This window comes from Odontomachus brunneus, unplaced genomic scaffold, assembly GCF_010583005.1.
Source record: "Odontomachus brunneus isolate Ranch 3 - 2012 unplaced genomic scaffold, Obru_v1 Obru_scaffold_092, whole genome shotgun sequence".
In the NCBI taxonomy this organism is placed as follows: Eukaryota; Metazoa; Arthropoda; class Insecta; order Hymenoptera; family Formicidae; genus Odontomachus; species Odontomachus brunneus.
In genome coordinates this window covers 433,646-448,668 of record NW_022639542.1, presented here as the reverse complement: position 1 = coordinate 448,668, position 15,023 = coordinate 433,646, and the positions used below count along the sequence as shown (strand labels likewise).

Here is a 15,023-nt window from a genome sequence, read left to right as displayed (position 1 = left end):
GAGTTGAATTCTATATTAGAAAGCTGTTCTATTGACCAATTGGATATTGGACGTCGTACATCGGACATCAGACACGGTGTGAATCCTGCATAACATTTTGGGTACTTATGGCTCCTGCACACAGGACGCGGTAATGCTTGCCGCGCGGCGGAAGTTCGCGTGACAGTCAATCAATATGCTGTTTTCCGTAATAATCTTCTAGCTCTTACGGAAAAACAACATATTGATTGGCTATCGCGCGAATTTCCGCCGCGCGACAAGCATTACCGCGTCCTGTGTGCAGGAGCCATTACTCGCTGTAAAGGCCCTTATAGAATGCCAGGCAACAAGCAATAGGAACCGGGAATAGGAATTCAGATTGGTCAATTATTTCTATTCCCTTTTCCTATTGGCTAATGTCTGTTCCTATTGCCTGGCATTATGCATACAGCTTAAGCATCATTCTATCTTTATCGCTTATTACATGCGAGAAGAAGATAGAATGACGCTTAAGGCCATCACACACAAAATTCCGTAAGAACTTAAAACGTAAGCGTAAAAAAATCGACCAATCCCAATCGAGTACTCGGCTCTTCGTAACCCCTCCATTATTACGAAGAGCCGAATACTCGATTGGGATTGGTCGATTTCCTTACGCTTACGATTTAAGTTCTTACGGAATTTTGTGTGTGATGGCCTTTACAGTGCATAAGTGCCCAAAGCGAATGCAGCGCCAATTTATCGCATATGCGGGCGACGACGGGGGAAGCCGTCGATGCACATGCGTTGTAAATGTGTGCATGCACGCACATATACACAACGTAAACGGTGCTTCATTAACGGTCCACATTCCACGCGTATTCTCGTCGCGCAAGATCTAAGGTTAGAATCGGCATAGCTCCGTCGTCCAAGTTATCTCTCGCTCGCATCGCGCGTTTCACGACGTATCTCGCATACAAGAGTGTCGAAAGGGGAGGAGGAGAAAGAGTTTGGAAGCGTCCATCCGTGTCGCTTGTCGCGGCCGGCGTCCGTTGTTGCGCGCGCGCATTCGCTGGCATGCGTGCGTACGTTCGTAGTGTTTCGTCGCAGTCTCTCGGCGTTGCATGGCGTCCTTCGTAGTGCGTACGTGCGCTTGAATCCAACGGACTCTGCTCGTGCGGCGAGAATACCGGCCTCCCCGCATTTGTACTGGCGATCCGACATCGCAATTAGTCCGCCGCGACGAGAGTAAGAAAGGGCGACTATTAATATTTTGAGCTGACGAGGCGAGAAGCTGCGAAATCGCAGACGAGAGAGAGAGAGCAAGAGTGAGTGAGAGGCACAGGGAGAGAGAGGGTGTGTGAGTGAGTGAGTGAGAGTGAGAGAGAGAGAGAGAGAGAGAAAAAGAGAAGAGCGAGAGGGTGAGACAGATAAAGAGCAAGGTATAAAGATATTATTTGTACGCTAAGTGGGGGAACCTCACGCGCGGGCTTGCGAAGTTTGTACGAAGTAAGGCTGGATAAGAAAAAGGGCGTGGAATATTACCGCGCGATTAATAAGTACGCCGCTAAAACATATCGTGGCCATGGGTAAGACGCCAAAGAAGGCGGCCCCTGGGGGCGATGAGAGGAATTTGTGCGTTCACAGGCTCAAGGCAACGACCGCGCCGTCGAAAGCTTCTGAACGTAGCCTCTTGCACGAGAAACATCGCGAGTCCCAGGGTTCGAACAGGTTTGTAGAACCAATCAGCAAACAGCGAATTGCAAGTTCCATCAGAGTTTCTCAGTTGGATGTGCTTGCGAGTCGCATTCTTGAATCTATCTGATTGACTCTAATGATTTCGGAAGGAAAAGATGCAGATTATGTAGCAGTAGATTGTTTGTAAATTGGGATACTCGATGCGGCATTTGGAATTCGTTAATTGCTTACTCTGCTGTACTTTAAATAATACCAGATCTATGCATTTGGTAGTGTTAATGTGACATTTGTTAGGAGCATTACAAGATTCTGTTGTGTCGTCTCATTATATCCTCAAGTATAGTACACATTTGTAATGTGTACATTTTCTGATCTTTGGGACACAGAGTTACATTTATCAATTCAGAGAATCGTGAAATCAGAGTCATGTCATTGTGGGATTTGATGTAACAAATTGGTAATTATTTTGGATATTTTGTAAATGGAATGTTATATATGATGCATGTATATAAAGAAAAGACATCTTCATTCTTTAAATGACATGAAAAACTCTGGTTTACCTTCTTTTACATCTTTTTCAATTAGTACCTCTCATCACCACCAGTATTTCTTACTCAGAGGCCATATTTGCCATGTGGTTTAATCTTTCCATTGATTATGATTATCTTTTGTTTGTTTCAGACCAAAATTGACTGGTATACAGAAATACATCTCGAGTGGAACTGGAAAAAATTTGAAGGTACACATTTTTAAGTCCTTTCTATATATTTTATTGTATATATAATATATTTTTATAGTTCTCATTATGAAAAGTTGAATTAAGTGAATATACATAATACAATGTAATATAATTATTTTGAGCTACATTAAGACTTGAGTAGAATTATTTAGGCTGTTATTAACAGCCTATTATTATTTGATAAATAGCATAATTTCATGAACTTCTGATTATTCTTCAATCTGTACAATCTATATTTACTTCATGCAAAAGATATTGATTCAAAAACTAAATAATATCTGAATACAAATCTATAATTAATTATACTTTCAACCAAAGATTGTAAATAATTTATGAGTACAAATAGTCTCTCATAGTAACTGTGTGTTATGATGTATTAATAATTATTGAAATAATGGCACCTTGGGTGTGTCGTGTATTATCAACTTATGCAATATTACATTCTTATCTCTCATGGTAGTACTGATATTTGACGAGTAATTCTGTTCAATTTACTACTATTAAGATAGTCTTATCTTTTAGTATAGATTTGGTATGTGCCTATCAGTATAGTGTATCATTTGATACAATAATATTTTAATATGTTCATACTTTATACAAAGAGTAATTTTTATAAATATTATGTTCTATGTGCATTTTGTTGTAAATTTGTTGTAAACTTGTTGTAAACTTTGTTATATATCAACAATATTATATATCAATCAATATGTATAATTAAATATAATTAAATATTAAATATTAATTTATACATGCAATTTTTCCCTGCACATATATGTTCTGTGATAAAAATATTTTATGTATTTATCATATACTTTATTAATATTTTTTTATTTATGTCAATTTCTCGAAATAATCCATAATAAGATCCATATAATAATAATGGATACTGATTTATTATTATAATCAGATAATAGTGGTTAATAATGGATACTGATTTATTATTATAAACAGATTGATAACTTATGTCATAAATACTGTCTTTCAATTTAACTTGTCCGGGTTATTCCTTGCAATGTGGAAATAACATATGTTGTAGAACAAGCTTCGCACTCCAGCAAAAGTTGGGCCGATTCAAACAACAAAGCAATTAAAAGTACTGATGAAAAATCTTGAAGTAAAAACTACAGACATGCAGCCGAAATCAGAGGGAACTAATGTCAAATTGGATGTCCCTGTCCAAGAGGAAAGTGTTAAGGAAGAAAAGTTATTAAGTACCAACAAAGCTGCTAAGGTTGAGGAACCCGTTACTTCTAAAGAACATGTCAGTGTCAACATTTCTGAGCAGACATCAAATGAACCTCAAACTTTCTCGAAGACTGTCCAGGAAGCGGTATCTACTGAGAGCGAAATTATCATCCAAGAAAAGGAAGGAAATATTTCCAACATTGGAACCAAAGAAGTGGAAGAGCAAGATGAGAATGATGTGAAGTTAGTACTCGAAGCTGAACAAGAGCCTGTGAAAAATGGAGAAGAACAGCTGGAGGATAAACGATCACAGGATAATAAAGAAGAAGAATTACCTGCTGTGCAAGATGAATTGAAAACCAATGTACATGAGAAAGATGAGGTACAAAACGAACCTCAAACGGACACAGAAAGTTCGGTCGAAATTGTCGAGTCCACAACGTCTGAGGTATCGGAAACGTCAGAGACTGTTACTCAAAGTAACATGACAAAGGGTCAAGAAAAGTTCGACGAAACTTTTAATGATGTGTCGTTTCTTTCCTACGATTCATCTATAATGCTGAAAGATGTACAAATCAAACAGAACGATTACGTCAAAGATAATTCGAAGCTCTTTGATGTGAGCAATACGGAGGATATGTTGAATCAACTATCGAAAGAATCGTTTGGGAAGACACTGAGAAATATTTCTGGAAGACACTCGCTCAACAGAATGCGTCATCTTGGCTTTCACGAGAAGAGGATATCGCCAAACAGCTCTCTGTATGTGAACACATCGACAATATCGATATCACAGGATGAAGGGCCCGGATCTAAAGTTTTACATTACAGTAGCGCTTTGTCTGACAGTTTACCCACGAATGGTAGATCATTAGACAGAAAACGCAAATGCGACACATCGATTTGGGGTTCGACTAAAAAGCAGAAAACAGAAGCGGAGAGTAGTCTGCTGAGCACACCCATGAGTCTCTTAAGAAACTGGCGTAGACCCATACAGGTATCCACACCGAATATCACATCATACAAGTTCGAATCTACCAAGTTAGATATTAGCGGAATGAAAGATGATGACAATAAAATAATGGCTGAGTCAACCGAGAGTACAAAGAAATGGTGTGTCATCATGTAAAATATCGTGAATATATAAAAAAGAAAATAATCGTGTCACAATGTAAAGGAAAAAAAATTTTATATTTTCGTGAAGTTCGAAAAATTTAACGATTAAGAATATTGACTCTATTGTACATCGTCTTCGAAAATCGATTATTTTGCTTTCTATAAAAAAAATTAAAGTCCAAATTAAGATCGTCATTTTCTCACGTTCCTAAAATTTACCCGAGAAGGTATACTTATGAATTCTTACAACTCTTGTAAGTTCTCATGTTCTTCTTTATGAAAGGACATTAAGACATGATGTGTTGTATGTTTATCGAATAAATTTTAATATAGTTCAATTCCCACCGTATAGACTTTTTAAATTTTAACGCATTATTCTTTATACAAACTGACTCATCAATCTTGGGACAAGATTATTTAAAAAGGAAAAAAATAAAATGTATGTGTAATGTCAAAAAGAGTACAATTCCTTTAACTTTTTACATGACTATATTGTACAAGACTCATTTCTATAAAGAGCGTACCAATTTAATACGGTATAATATAGAATAATTAAATCTACATGTACAGAAATGTGTAATATGTATCTAATTTCGGTACATGTTTTAATTTATGCATCGCGTATAATTTGTATTTATCTTGGATGTAATTCAATAGATAGATTGAAACGTGATAAATACACAGATGGATAGGTTTCAGTCTCCTAATTATAAATAGAAATAGTTCTGCGCAATGCGTTTTATCTTAATCAGAAAGTGTATTCATTCGAGAATAATTTCTTATATATTATTTTATGCGTATTATGTCAATTATGCCAAGCTTCTGGAAAATTTCTACTCCATACATGACATTTATTCACGTATAATGTATATCATATAGTACTACACGCAAACATATCTCTTCGTTTTTAGTTGTTAATAAGCAACTTATAATAAGCATTTCGTTAATATTGTTATTTCGTCCTTTTCGTCCAAGGACTTCTTATCGAAAATATTGTATGTACGCGATATGTATTGTACATGACCGAATTGTTTCAGTGGAATTTGGAAAGTTGATTATAATACATGATTGTAATCTTACATTTTTTTTCTAGTTATAACAAATCGTTATTATACGAGACAAATTGCAGTGTTACTTTCACATTTACAGATATCGACGGCTTTTCACGATTTGTCTTATTCTGTTAAGATATTCTTGATGGCTATCACAGATATGATGCCTATCGTACAGGAGATTCAACAATCATTGCAATGTTACATATGTAACTCTTTTTATTAAGTAATAGGTCGTTTCCGTATTATTTAGGAAAAGCACGATGATTTTATGTGCAACTTATTTGATGTAAGAATACTCATTAATATTTACCAATACGAACATTTTTATTGCAGTTGTAAAGATATGTATGGTATATATACAAAACTGTATATTATTATACAGTGTATCTTAAGTGAAATAGTGGAAAGAGAGGACAGAGAAGAGAAAGGAAAAGAGAGAAAAAGAGATAGATAAATATATATATACACACACACATATATTGACAGAAGGATCTCATTTCATACGCGACATTTTTTAAACAATTTGCGTATTCAAAGCTTTTTTTATCTGCCATAAATCTAGGTATTTCTTTGTGACGTGTAACGTTACATTGGCTTTATATTAAATCTTTGTTTGCATACATATATTCGAATGCATACATATGAAGCTAAATATATCCGTTTGACCTTCCATCGTATATGATAAATAAGGATTAGGAATCATTAAGACAATTCGACCAAAGTAATTTCTCGATGTCGGTCGATCTATTCGTTTAGACCTCTTTGGAGTAATTATTAATTGCTAAGGACATGCATATAACATGATATGTTACGAGAAGAATGTTCGATCTATGAGATATACGCTGAGCAATTTTCTCGCTTAAAATATTGTGAAAGAAAAGGAAATGTAATTTAGATTAATAATTATTCAGGACTAAACGAGTAATCGTTAGACATACTTTTATACTTGTTCAATTAGTAGGAGCTTTAGAAGCGCAACCAACAGTGTACATAGAAACCTATGAGATTTATAATAAACTCTCGAAACTGAATGCCTTCACATATATGTTGATTAACTTCATCGATTAATCCACGTATTTTATTTTCAGCGCCACGATACGAATAAATTTCGATATTAAACAGGAGATCGTTGTATTTCGTCGTATAGCAGTTTAGTGTGCTATGTCCGATGCGTCGATGAATTTACGTTATTAACTATTAGAATTATATTATTTTTTTCACATATTTATGCAGTGTGTTTCCTGTCACTAAATTGTTATCAGTGAATCTTGATGTTCTTTTAATTTCTTTTTTTTCGGGCAAGACGGACAGCGGATGTAGAGAAAATTTTTGCCGACGATATGTATTCCAGAAAAGCTCATCGAATGTGCACATTTGCGCATAAAAATGTAACGGACTACAGTGGGATGCAAAAGTCTCGATGGTAAAGTCCCGAGAGATTTAAACGAATAAAGGAATAATCTCGTATCCCGTTCCTTTGATCGTATTCCAGAAATATAACATTAAATCAACAATAGCGAAGTATATCACCGGACGACTGGCCTAGTTAAATTGATATTAGTAACTCAAAAGTTAAGCCCTTGCATTGTTAATCATATTTTATGGTTTGCAGATTTAGTCGGGTGACGTTAATCTCGCTTGAAATGATAAGCGCTGTCATTTCTGCATTATTTATAACGCATTGTCTATAATTGATTCATATATGAAATAGTATAAAATAATTTATGAAATAGAAGATCACATTTCGTTGTCGCGCTAGGATTTGTCCGTCATTATTTGTGCGGGAAACAGGAATTTGCTACATGACTACGCATTTTGTGTGTTGCTATTTATTTAAACTGTTTTCAGAATTAATTTATCATATTAATGTGCAGAAATGGACTGTATTAAATGTGTGTTGCATTATTTATCTCAATATGTATTTGTGTGCTAATGCCATTACTAATATAGTATTATGAATATCAACGCAAAAAGCATTTGACGTTATGAAATTGTTAATACCTGCCAAATAAGAGAAAGGGGAGGAGGGTTCTTTTCAAGCATAATTTTCGTTGATCAATTACGCGGTATTTCGGTATTATATCTTCCTTTTAGATGAAAATGAACTCTAGCTGCGCTTTAATAATTGTACTTGATTCGTCTGGATGTTCGTCTTTTCAGATATCAATTTCCGTAATTAATGCCATTAATTCTACTGCTTCATCCGTTTTTATCTTATTTTTAAATAGGATATGCTTGAACAAAAATCACGATGAACGTTTTATTAAGATGTTTTATTGATGTTTTATTGTTAATCTGTGTAATTTTATCGCGGATATGTGTGGAACAATATACAGTATCCCTGTTAAAAAGTATTAAATAAAGTTTATCCGTTAACAAATATACCGTTTCGACGGTTATTGTTAGTATTTGTGACTTAATGCAAAATTTATGTACGTCGAGCGTTAATCCTTAACTTAGAATATAAATAGTATATAAATTGTTCATATTTCTGAATATTATAAAATGATTTAATCATTTATATTTCTTATATATTTTTAATCGCGTTCTATATTCTACATTCCTCGATTAATCTTATGAGGGGGGTGGGGAGGTGTGCATAATCTCTGTACAACAGCTTCGATTTCGCGAGAGCTTACGAATATATTAAATAATTCATTATTTTAAGAAGCTAATCGTGTCAAAGATGAAATATTTTCAGGCACAGTGATCATAAAAATATTACGTATATATATATATGACGAAAATTGATAATATAATAAATATGACAAATAATTTACAGTCCCATTTTTATAAGTAGATTTCACGAATGCTCTTTCCTTAGTTACAATTTATTGTGTGCCAACAAGTCGGTGCAATTTTTTGAGCGACAGCTCGTCTTCCTTCATATCAAACTTCTTTTTGTCGCGAATATCAGATAAGGCCCACATAGATGGTATGTGGGGATATAACAGTGCCGCAACACCGTGTCATACTACCCTGAATTCTTCGTCCTGCGGCCAACGGTGCCACGAGCAACGCACGCGTGAGCAAGATGCGTTTCTGAAATTTAAGGTCCGGTTGCGGCGTCAAGTGTCAACGGCGAAGGATGCATATCATGAATGCGAGCAAAATTGGAGCAACGGTGCGGTGTTCCGTGCAAGATTACCTCCATCATTCAATGTACGCTCAATTTGCAAATTCTATTTTGTGTATCATTTTTTCCTCACTTTGTCGCAAGATTATGTTGTTTTTATTGATCCTCTACGCATGTCATTTGGACTTTGAAAAGATAAATTTTGATTTTACAAATTTGTAAGATCCATCTGCGTTATATCAGACTTCAGATATCTACGGATGTTATAGTGAAATAAATACTCAGGGACAAAAGTAGCCCTCTTCGCGGCTACTAGAACTGAATGCTTACAATTTTCCGTCCTCTTAGCGAGCATTGATTATGGAATCATCAGAAGATCGTTACATAGCCATGATCAATCCAATATTAGATTTTATATTAGGACAATTAAAAAAACTCGGTTTGATTTTTCTGTCCTCGACATTAAATCGATCATGTTCTGCAACTATAATATGCAAATGCCGCCAGAACATTGGCGAAGGATCATAGACAATCACGGGGTGATTATTTGACGAATAATTTGTTTTCATTGAATGCAATAAAGTCAAATCGGATTGAAAAATCAGACCGTATTCTTTGCATATGCTTCATCCGATATTTTATGCCTGCTATTACTTTCCTCTCGAGAAATATTAAAAAAATCCTCTTAAAAATTTCTTCTTTTCGAAAAATATAAAAAATATTCTTGCATGCAAAATTAAATTTTACAGCCAACCATATCTCAATCAACTACTTTTTAAATGTTACAGAAAGGCCGCGCTCTTCAGCAGGTCAGCACGACGGCTCTGTGAAGGCAAGGGCCTTGGCAGCCTTCCCGAAGTCCCGGCCACAGGACCGATCTGATCCTGGTCCCGTGCGGATTCGGGGAGGCATGATGCCTCACGTGGACGTCTCGTCGGAACTCGAGACCCTGTGCCACGTCGAGCACCAGCGGTGTAGAACGCGCCAGACACGCCCATGCCAAACTGGAACACGCGCTGGCGTAACTTTTGACCTCGGCGCAGCCACGCAGACACGGAAAGTCGTACAGTGTCCTCTCCAACTGGCTGACCACCTGCTCGGCGACCTCTCGAGAACCGGTCTGGGCGCCGGAAGTGGCCAGTTGCCGTTTTATGCATTCTTCAAGCTCCGGCGTGACCGCCGTCGTCGTCGTCGTCGTCGTCACCGTCACCGTCACCGTCTGCACGCCGTTCGTCGCTGCAGCGGCGACACCGTTCAAGATCTTCAAGGCCTCCAGACGCCTCGATGTCTGTACCATGCCGGCCAGACGCCACGAGAGCTGCGGACGAGACAGGGGAAACGATTAGCGGAGCTGCGCACGGTGATGTAATGCCCTTCAATTCCATGATGGCATGCATGTCGTTAAAATAGGTGCGCCGTAAATTGCGCACGATTACCGTTCACCCGATTGCGCTTTTTTTTTACTCTTTCTTCCCGTTCGGCGTACTTTAGGGTAACTCAAGGTGAACACGGGAATGGAACGGCTAAAGCAGTCGGGCTCGGCACGTTTCGTGTGCGGCACGATGCGATTATCGCGAGCGGACGTTAGGCAGAGATTAGAGTGGAGCGCGTCTTAGAGCACGTTTGCTGATTCACGATTGACGTAGACGCATGATTTATTTGCTCTATGTCCGGATCGCTATCATCAGTTACACGAGTGGTTTCTTTTCGCGTAAAAAGTTTTACCATATCTCATATTTAGATTGATAGAATCGTACATGATGAATATCGTCTCGCGTGCATTTGTGGATGTCATTAAGAGCAGATTTCCTGAATATTTCCTCGAATGAATAACTTGTATTGCTCGCTGGCGTAAACTTTCAAGAATGGAGAATTGGTATCGTGTTGATGTACACGGAAAGTATATGGTAGTAAAAATTACAATACAATTTTAGTACTTCGGAAATAAACTAGTATTATGATGAAAATTATAATAGGACATAGTAAATACGATCATGAATATAGTAGAAATTACCATAAATTTAGTAAAAATTATTAATCTCTGCTTGCGTTACGACACACGATAATCACACCGGTCGGCGTTTTGCAGAACTTCAATTACGGCGGTGATTTACGTCGGTACCGACGGGAGAATGATATACCATATCGTGAGATGCGCGAGCGCTCGCAATATATCACGTGCAAAATATGATACGAAACGTATCTATAATCGAATCACCTAATCATAACCGAATATAATGGAACATAGAGATGCACGGGACGTGTTTTGCCGCTGTACTTATTATACGGGATACGTCGATCGTAATCTGCGTGAAATCGAGGACGGCATCTGAGTTGTAAGGATACCGGTCTGCTTTAATTAGCGGCGCGCTCTAGCACGGTTTTTCTACCATGTTCTTCCGGTTATCGCATAATTGCCACGGAATTCCGCGGAATCGTGCGCGTCGCGAAAGAATCCTCTGCTGCCGTCAGCTCACAATGCTAATTTACGAGCATTGTGATGAATCGCAGCTCTCATAATCGCAACTCGTCTTGACACGCGACTAACTGTTTCACCGATACCGTTACGGGTGTAAAGGTTTGCGTTTGCCGTCTAACATTGCCGCGTATTGCACGTCCCGTGTGTATTTTTCACTCTTCTATTACAACAATCGGATGTCCGTTATACAACGGATTGAGGAAGAAGCTAAACTTACCAAGTGCAATGCATTATTGAAAATGCATGACGGTTTGATACACAATCTTTGATACACGAAAGAAGTCAATATTATATCATTTTTTTTTGGCGTTTTAATCTTATTTACAAAAGACTGTGGAGACTTTTTTAGAAAATCGACATGAGATATCCAGCGCTATCTATCGATCATTCGATCATCACAATGTGACGAAATAACTGAATCGTAATGAAGTTCTGCAATAATATTTCATTACATTTAAGCTCAGTAGAGATTTAAAGATATGTATGTATACACACACATGTATCAGTAGTCGATAATGATTTTCGAAAGTGGATATATATCAAAACTGCAAATATATATCTGCCTAAGTCGATGTAGATAGGTGAGTAATATTATAGGTGAGGACTTAAAGATGATATCAGTTTTCGGCTCCTCAAGCCGTTCAAGCTGATACTAGTAAATCCACAGAAAGATCCATGGTAACTTGGCTTATCAGCATCAAGAATGTCAAAAGTTACGGAACTACTGGCACACGTAATACGTTCAATCGCGAGATTCAGTTAGAACTTAAAGTTTGACCCGCGCTCTGCGTGACTACCGGCTCAATGGCGTGGGCTGCAACCCACATCGCGTCGAGTATCAAATTGAATCATAATCGACCGTGAACGCCGTCATTTACGTATAAGGCGACGCGTAAGATTACTCGACGCCGGAAACAATCGTCATTGTATCCCTCAAGTTCTCCCTTGTGTTCGCAGTCGAGAGAGGCGGCGGTATTTCTGGGGCACTCGGTATAACGAGCGTGGGCTTGTAAGAAAGAGCAAAAAAAGGACGCCTCTGTTGCAATATCTATTTTACCGCGCGCTTCTTGCGTATTCGCGTGTGAAAGCTGTCTTGTCGCTGTGCAACATATTAATCGCGGCACGATAGGCTATCGTTACGCGCCCCACACTCGCAATTGGATCAAATTCTGCAGAGAGGATAGAATTTAGCGACACACTTCGATTTGCCTTTCGCGGAATTCAATTTAATTGCGGACGGCCAAAAACGCATCGTACATTAGGGAAGAGCGACTGCGCGATTGTTTAACGCGTCACTGGTAATTTACGATGTTTTTTGCAAGGACCGGTCAGTTGGGGGTGTGGTTCTCGCAAGAATCCATTTGTTAGTCGTAATTGATGAAAATTAATTTAGATTTGTTCGACTAAGCAAGACTCTCTTACATACAATTTCAAGTGTAGAGAATACGAGGCTGCGAGAACCTAACATGGTTATTTAGTGCGATTACCGATTCGGTAGTTTGATTCGATTGTTTGTAAGATATCTTGTTGTTTGAAATAAGTAATGATGTACGCGCTGAATTATTCTTTGGCCCTTTTCAAACGTACATGATAATATTTTTCTTGTCCAAATTGTTCTGTAATTCTCAATTAAAATGGTGTTAAAGTTCCTAACCTCTCGTATTGTCTATCACTTTTTAATGACGTCAGAAGTGAGAAAATGCATGCTAAAAATTCTTGCGAAGTACGTTAAAATAAAAATATATATCCATAAAGTAACACTTGCAATCGACTAAACAAATTTGTAAGATAGATTTGCACTCCCCTTTTGTTCTCAACAATCAATAATTTGTCGTAAATTAAGGTGACATACAAATTTATCTTCTTAACCTATTTCTTCGTTTATTTCTATTCAGATTTATTTACAATAAATTATTGATTATTAGAGCAAAAGAGGAGTGCACGGAATATCTTACAAATTTGTTCAATCGATTGCAAGTGTTATTTTATGAATATATATTTTTATTTCAATGTATTTCGCAAGAATTTTTAGGGTGTATTTTCTCGCTTTTCATCATTAAAAAGACATCATTAAAAAGAGATAGACAATGCGAGGGGCCAGGAGCCTTAAATTCTTTTTATTCCTGTCAACTAACTGTTGATTGACGTTATGATTCCAGTTTATGTAGTGAAAAAAGTTAGAATTAATTCTTTCGGAAGAAGATCTCTTTTATTTCAAGCCACAGCCGATTATTAATTTATGGATAGTCATGGGATTTTGAATCTTCATCGGGTCAGCTTAATTCGATGGAGCAGTCCACGCAAACTCGTGTAGTTTCTTTCTCAAAACATGAATCGGGGAAATATATTCCGCCATTAGCAGAACCGGTTTTTATTGTTATTCCTCGCAGTGTCTAGCTTTCCATCAGTTTCTTTTAAATATTCACAAATAGGTAGCTGACATTGAGATTAGATTGTAAGAAAATATTACGGATCATTAGCACATTGCATCGACGCGTATTTATCAGTGAGTGAACAGCCGGCTTTATCTGCGAATGTATTCCAAGTCACGAATTCCCTTGAAAAATGAGACAAATATGCTCGACGCGAGAGAAAGAGGGAGAGAAAGAGAGAAACAGTTAGGAAATGTTGCCGCGTCTGTTTATTTTATTAGCGACGAATCTGCGCGTGCAAAGCGAGACAGCGGCGGCTGGATAACGCGCATTTAGGTCTCTCGCTTGCATTATTTAAGAAAGTGAATTTTCGCCTTCCGCACTTTATCTGGCATGCTGGCGCTCCCGGGGTTTTCCCCGACGGACGTTTTAGGGATTTCGGGCCTTCAAAATATCGATCAGCGCCGGTCAATATTTCACCGCTCGTTCTTTACGCTTCACTCGTCGTCTTGGTGATATTCGCGTGCGAGAGATATCCCCGCGCGCTTACGTATATACACGCACACATACACACAGAAAGCGATTTCTATTCTTGCCGCGGGCCGAGCTACAAATCGTATTGTCGATCGCGATCTGTCGTGGAACATCCGCGGTGGAATTAACTGTCTCGGCTATATTTCAAAGTCGAAAGCACTGATGCGCTCGAAAATCGCGAATGTCGGAACCACAGCTCGAATGCTAATTTCAACTTCGCCGTCGAGATCTCGTCGGTGCATATCGCCGAGCGCGCTTCTCTCGGGAAGGATATTTCGTGAATTGTCTAGCAGGGTTATCGACCAAATGACAGCGACTCGTTCTACAAGGTGGCATAAACGCGCGCGTGAAAGAGATACCGCAGAGGAATAGTCCGTGTGTGATGCGCGCGCGCGTATATTGTGTGTGCGTATGTTGAGTATGTGTGTGTGTGTGTGTGTACGTGTCGCTTTCTTCGTGGATATTTATTTTAGTTCATCGATTTCCCAGATATCCGTGTGAAAGGCACCTGTATGTATCCATATATATGCAAAGTACCTAATAGCCTCAGGCTGACGGACTAGCGTCTCTCTGCCACTTGTATACCGAGTATACTCTCTATCGCAAAAGTGCGCTCCCCCCCTCCCCGATCTGCCTGCCGTACCAACGAGCCATCCCCTCGCTCTTTTCCCCTCCCGGCTTTGACGTTAATGGTCCATCGATCGAGCGGGAGACAGGTGCGTGGTGGTAGTAAAAATAATCTTACAGCACACTTGTATATACACATCGTCGTTGCTACTCGAAATTCATGGTTAACTCTTGCGCATAAAAA

At 38.2% G+C, this 15,023-nt stretch overlaps 2 protein-coding genes across 5 annotated transcripts in view; one reads left to right on the top strand and one right to left on the bottom strand.

Annotated features, from left to right (window-relative positions):
• The first annotated feature begins 867 nt into the window (after positions 1–867).
• Positions 868–6,782, top strand: LOC116848254. Of its 2 annotated transcripts, none has more exons than XM_032824154.1 (3): positions 868–1,206; positions 2,338–2,395; positions 3,432–6,782. In XM_032824154.1, exon 3 carries the CDS (start codon positions 3,495–3,497, stop codon positions 4,707–4,709), a length of 1,215 nt encoding a protein of 404 aa, XP_032680045.1. In that variant the 5' UTR covers positions 868–1,206; positions 2,338–2,395; positions 3,432–3,494; the 3' UTR covers positions 4,710–6,782. The 2 variants fall into 2 exon arrangements, with proteins under 2 accessions (XP_032680045.1, XP_032680044.1); XM_032824153.1 differs by having other exon boundaries at positions 868–1,689.
• A 1,223-nt stretch (positions 6,783–8,005) lies between these two features.
• LOC116848253 overlaps positions 8,006–15,023 on the bottom strand; it is a 29,372-nt gene continuing 22,354 nt past the window's right edge. For all 3 annotated transcript variants that reach the window (XM_032824150.1, XM_032824151.1, XM_032824152.1), the window contains one exon: positions 8,006–10,145. In XM_032824150.1, the coding sequence (XP_032680041.1) occupies positions 9,630–10,145 (516 nt within the window). In that variant the 3' untranslated portion in view covers positions 8,006–9,629. The remainder of the gene's footprint in view (positions 10,146–15,023) is intronic.

Bases quoted from the DNA above. Each gene is read 5' to 3' on its own strand.
- LOC116848254 (XM_032824153.1), top strand. From the start codon at position 1,544: ATGGGTAAGACGCCAAAGAAGGCGGCCCCTGGGGGCGATGAGAGGAAT. The intron at 1,690-2,337 runs GTTTGTAGAACC...TGTTTGTTTCAG, and splicing joins GAGTCCCAGGGTTCGAACAG to ACCAAAATTGACTGGTATAC. The intron at 2,396-3,431 runs GTACACATTTTT...CATATGTTGTAG, and splicing joins GAACTGGAAAAAATTTGAAG to AACAAGCTTCGCACTCCAGC.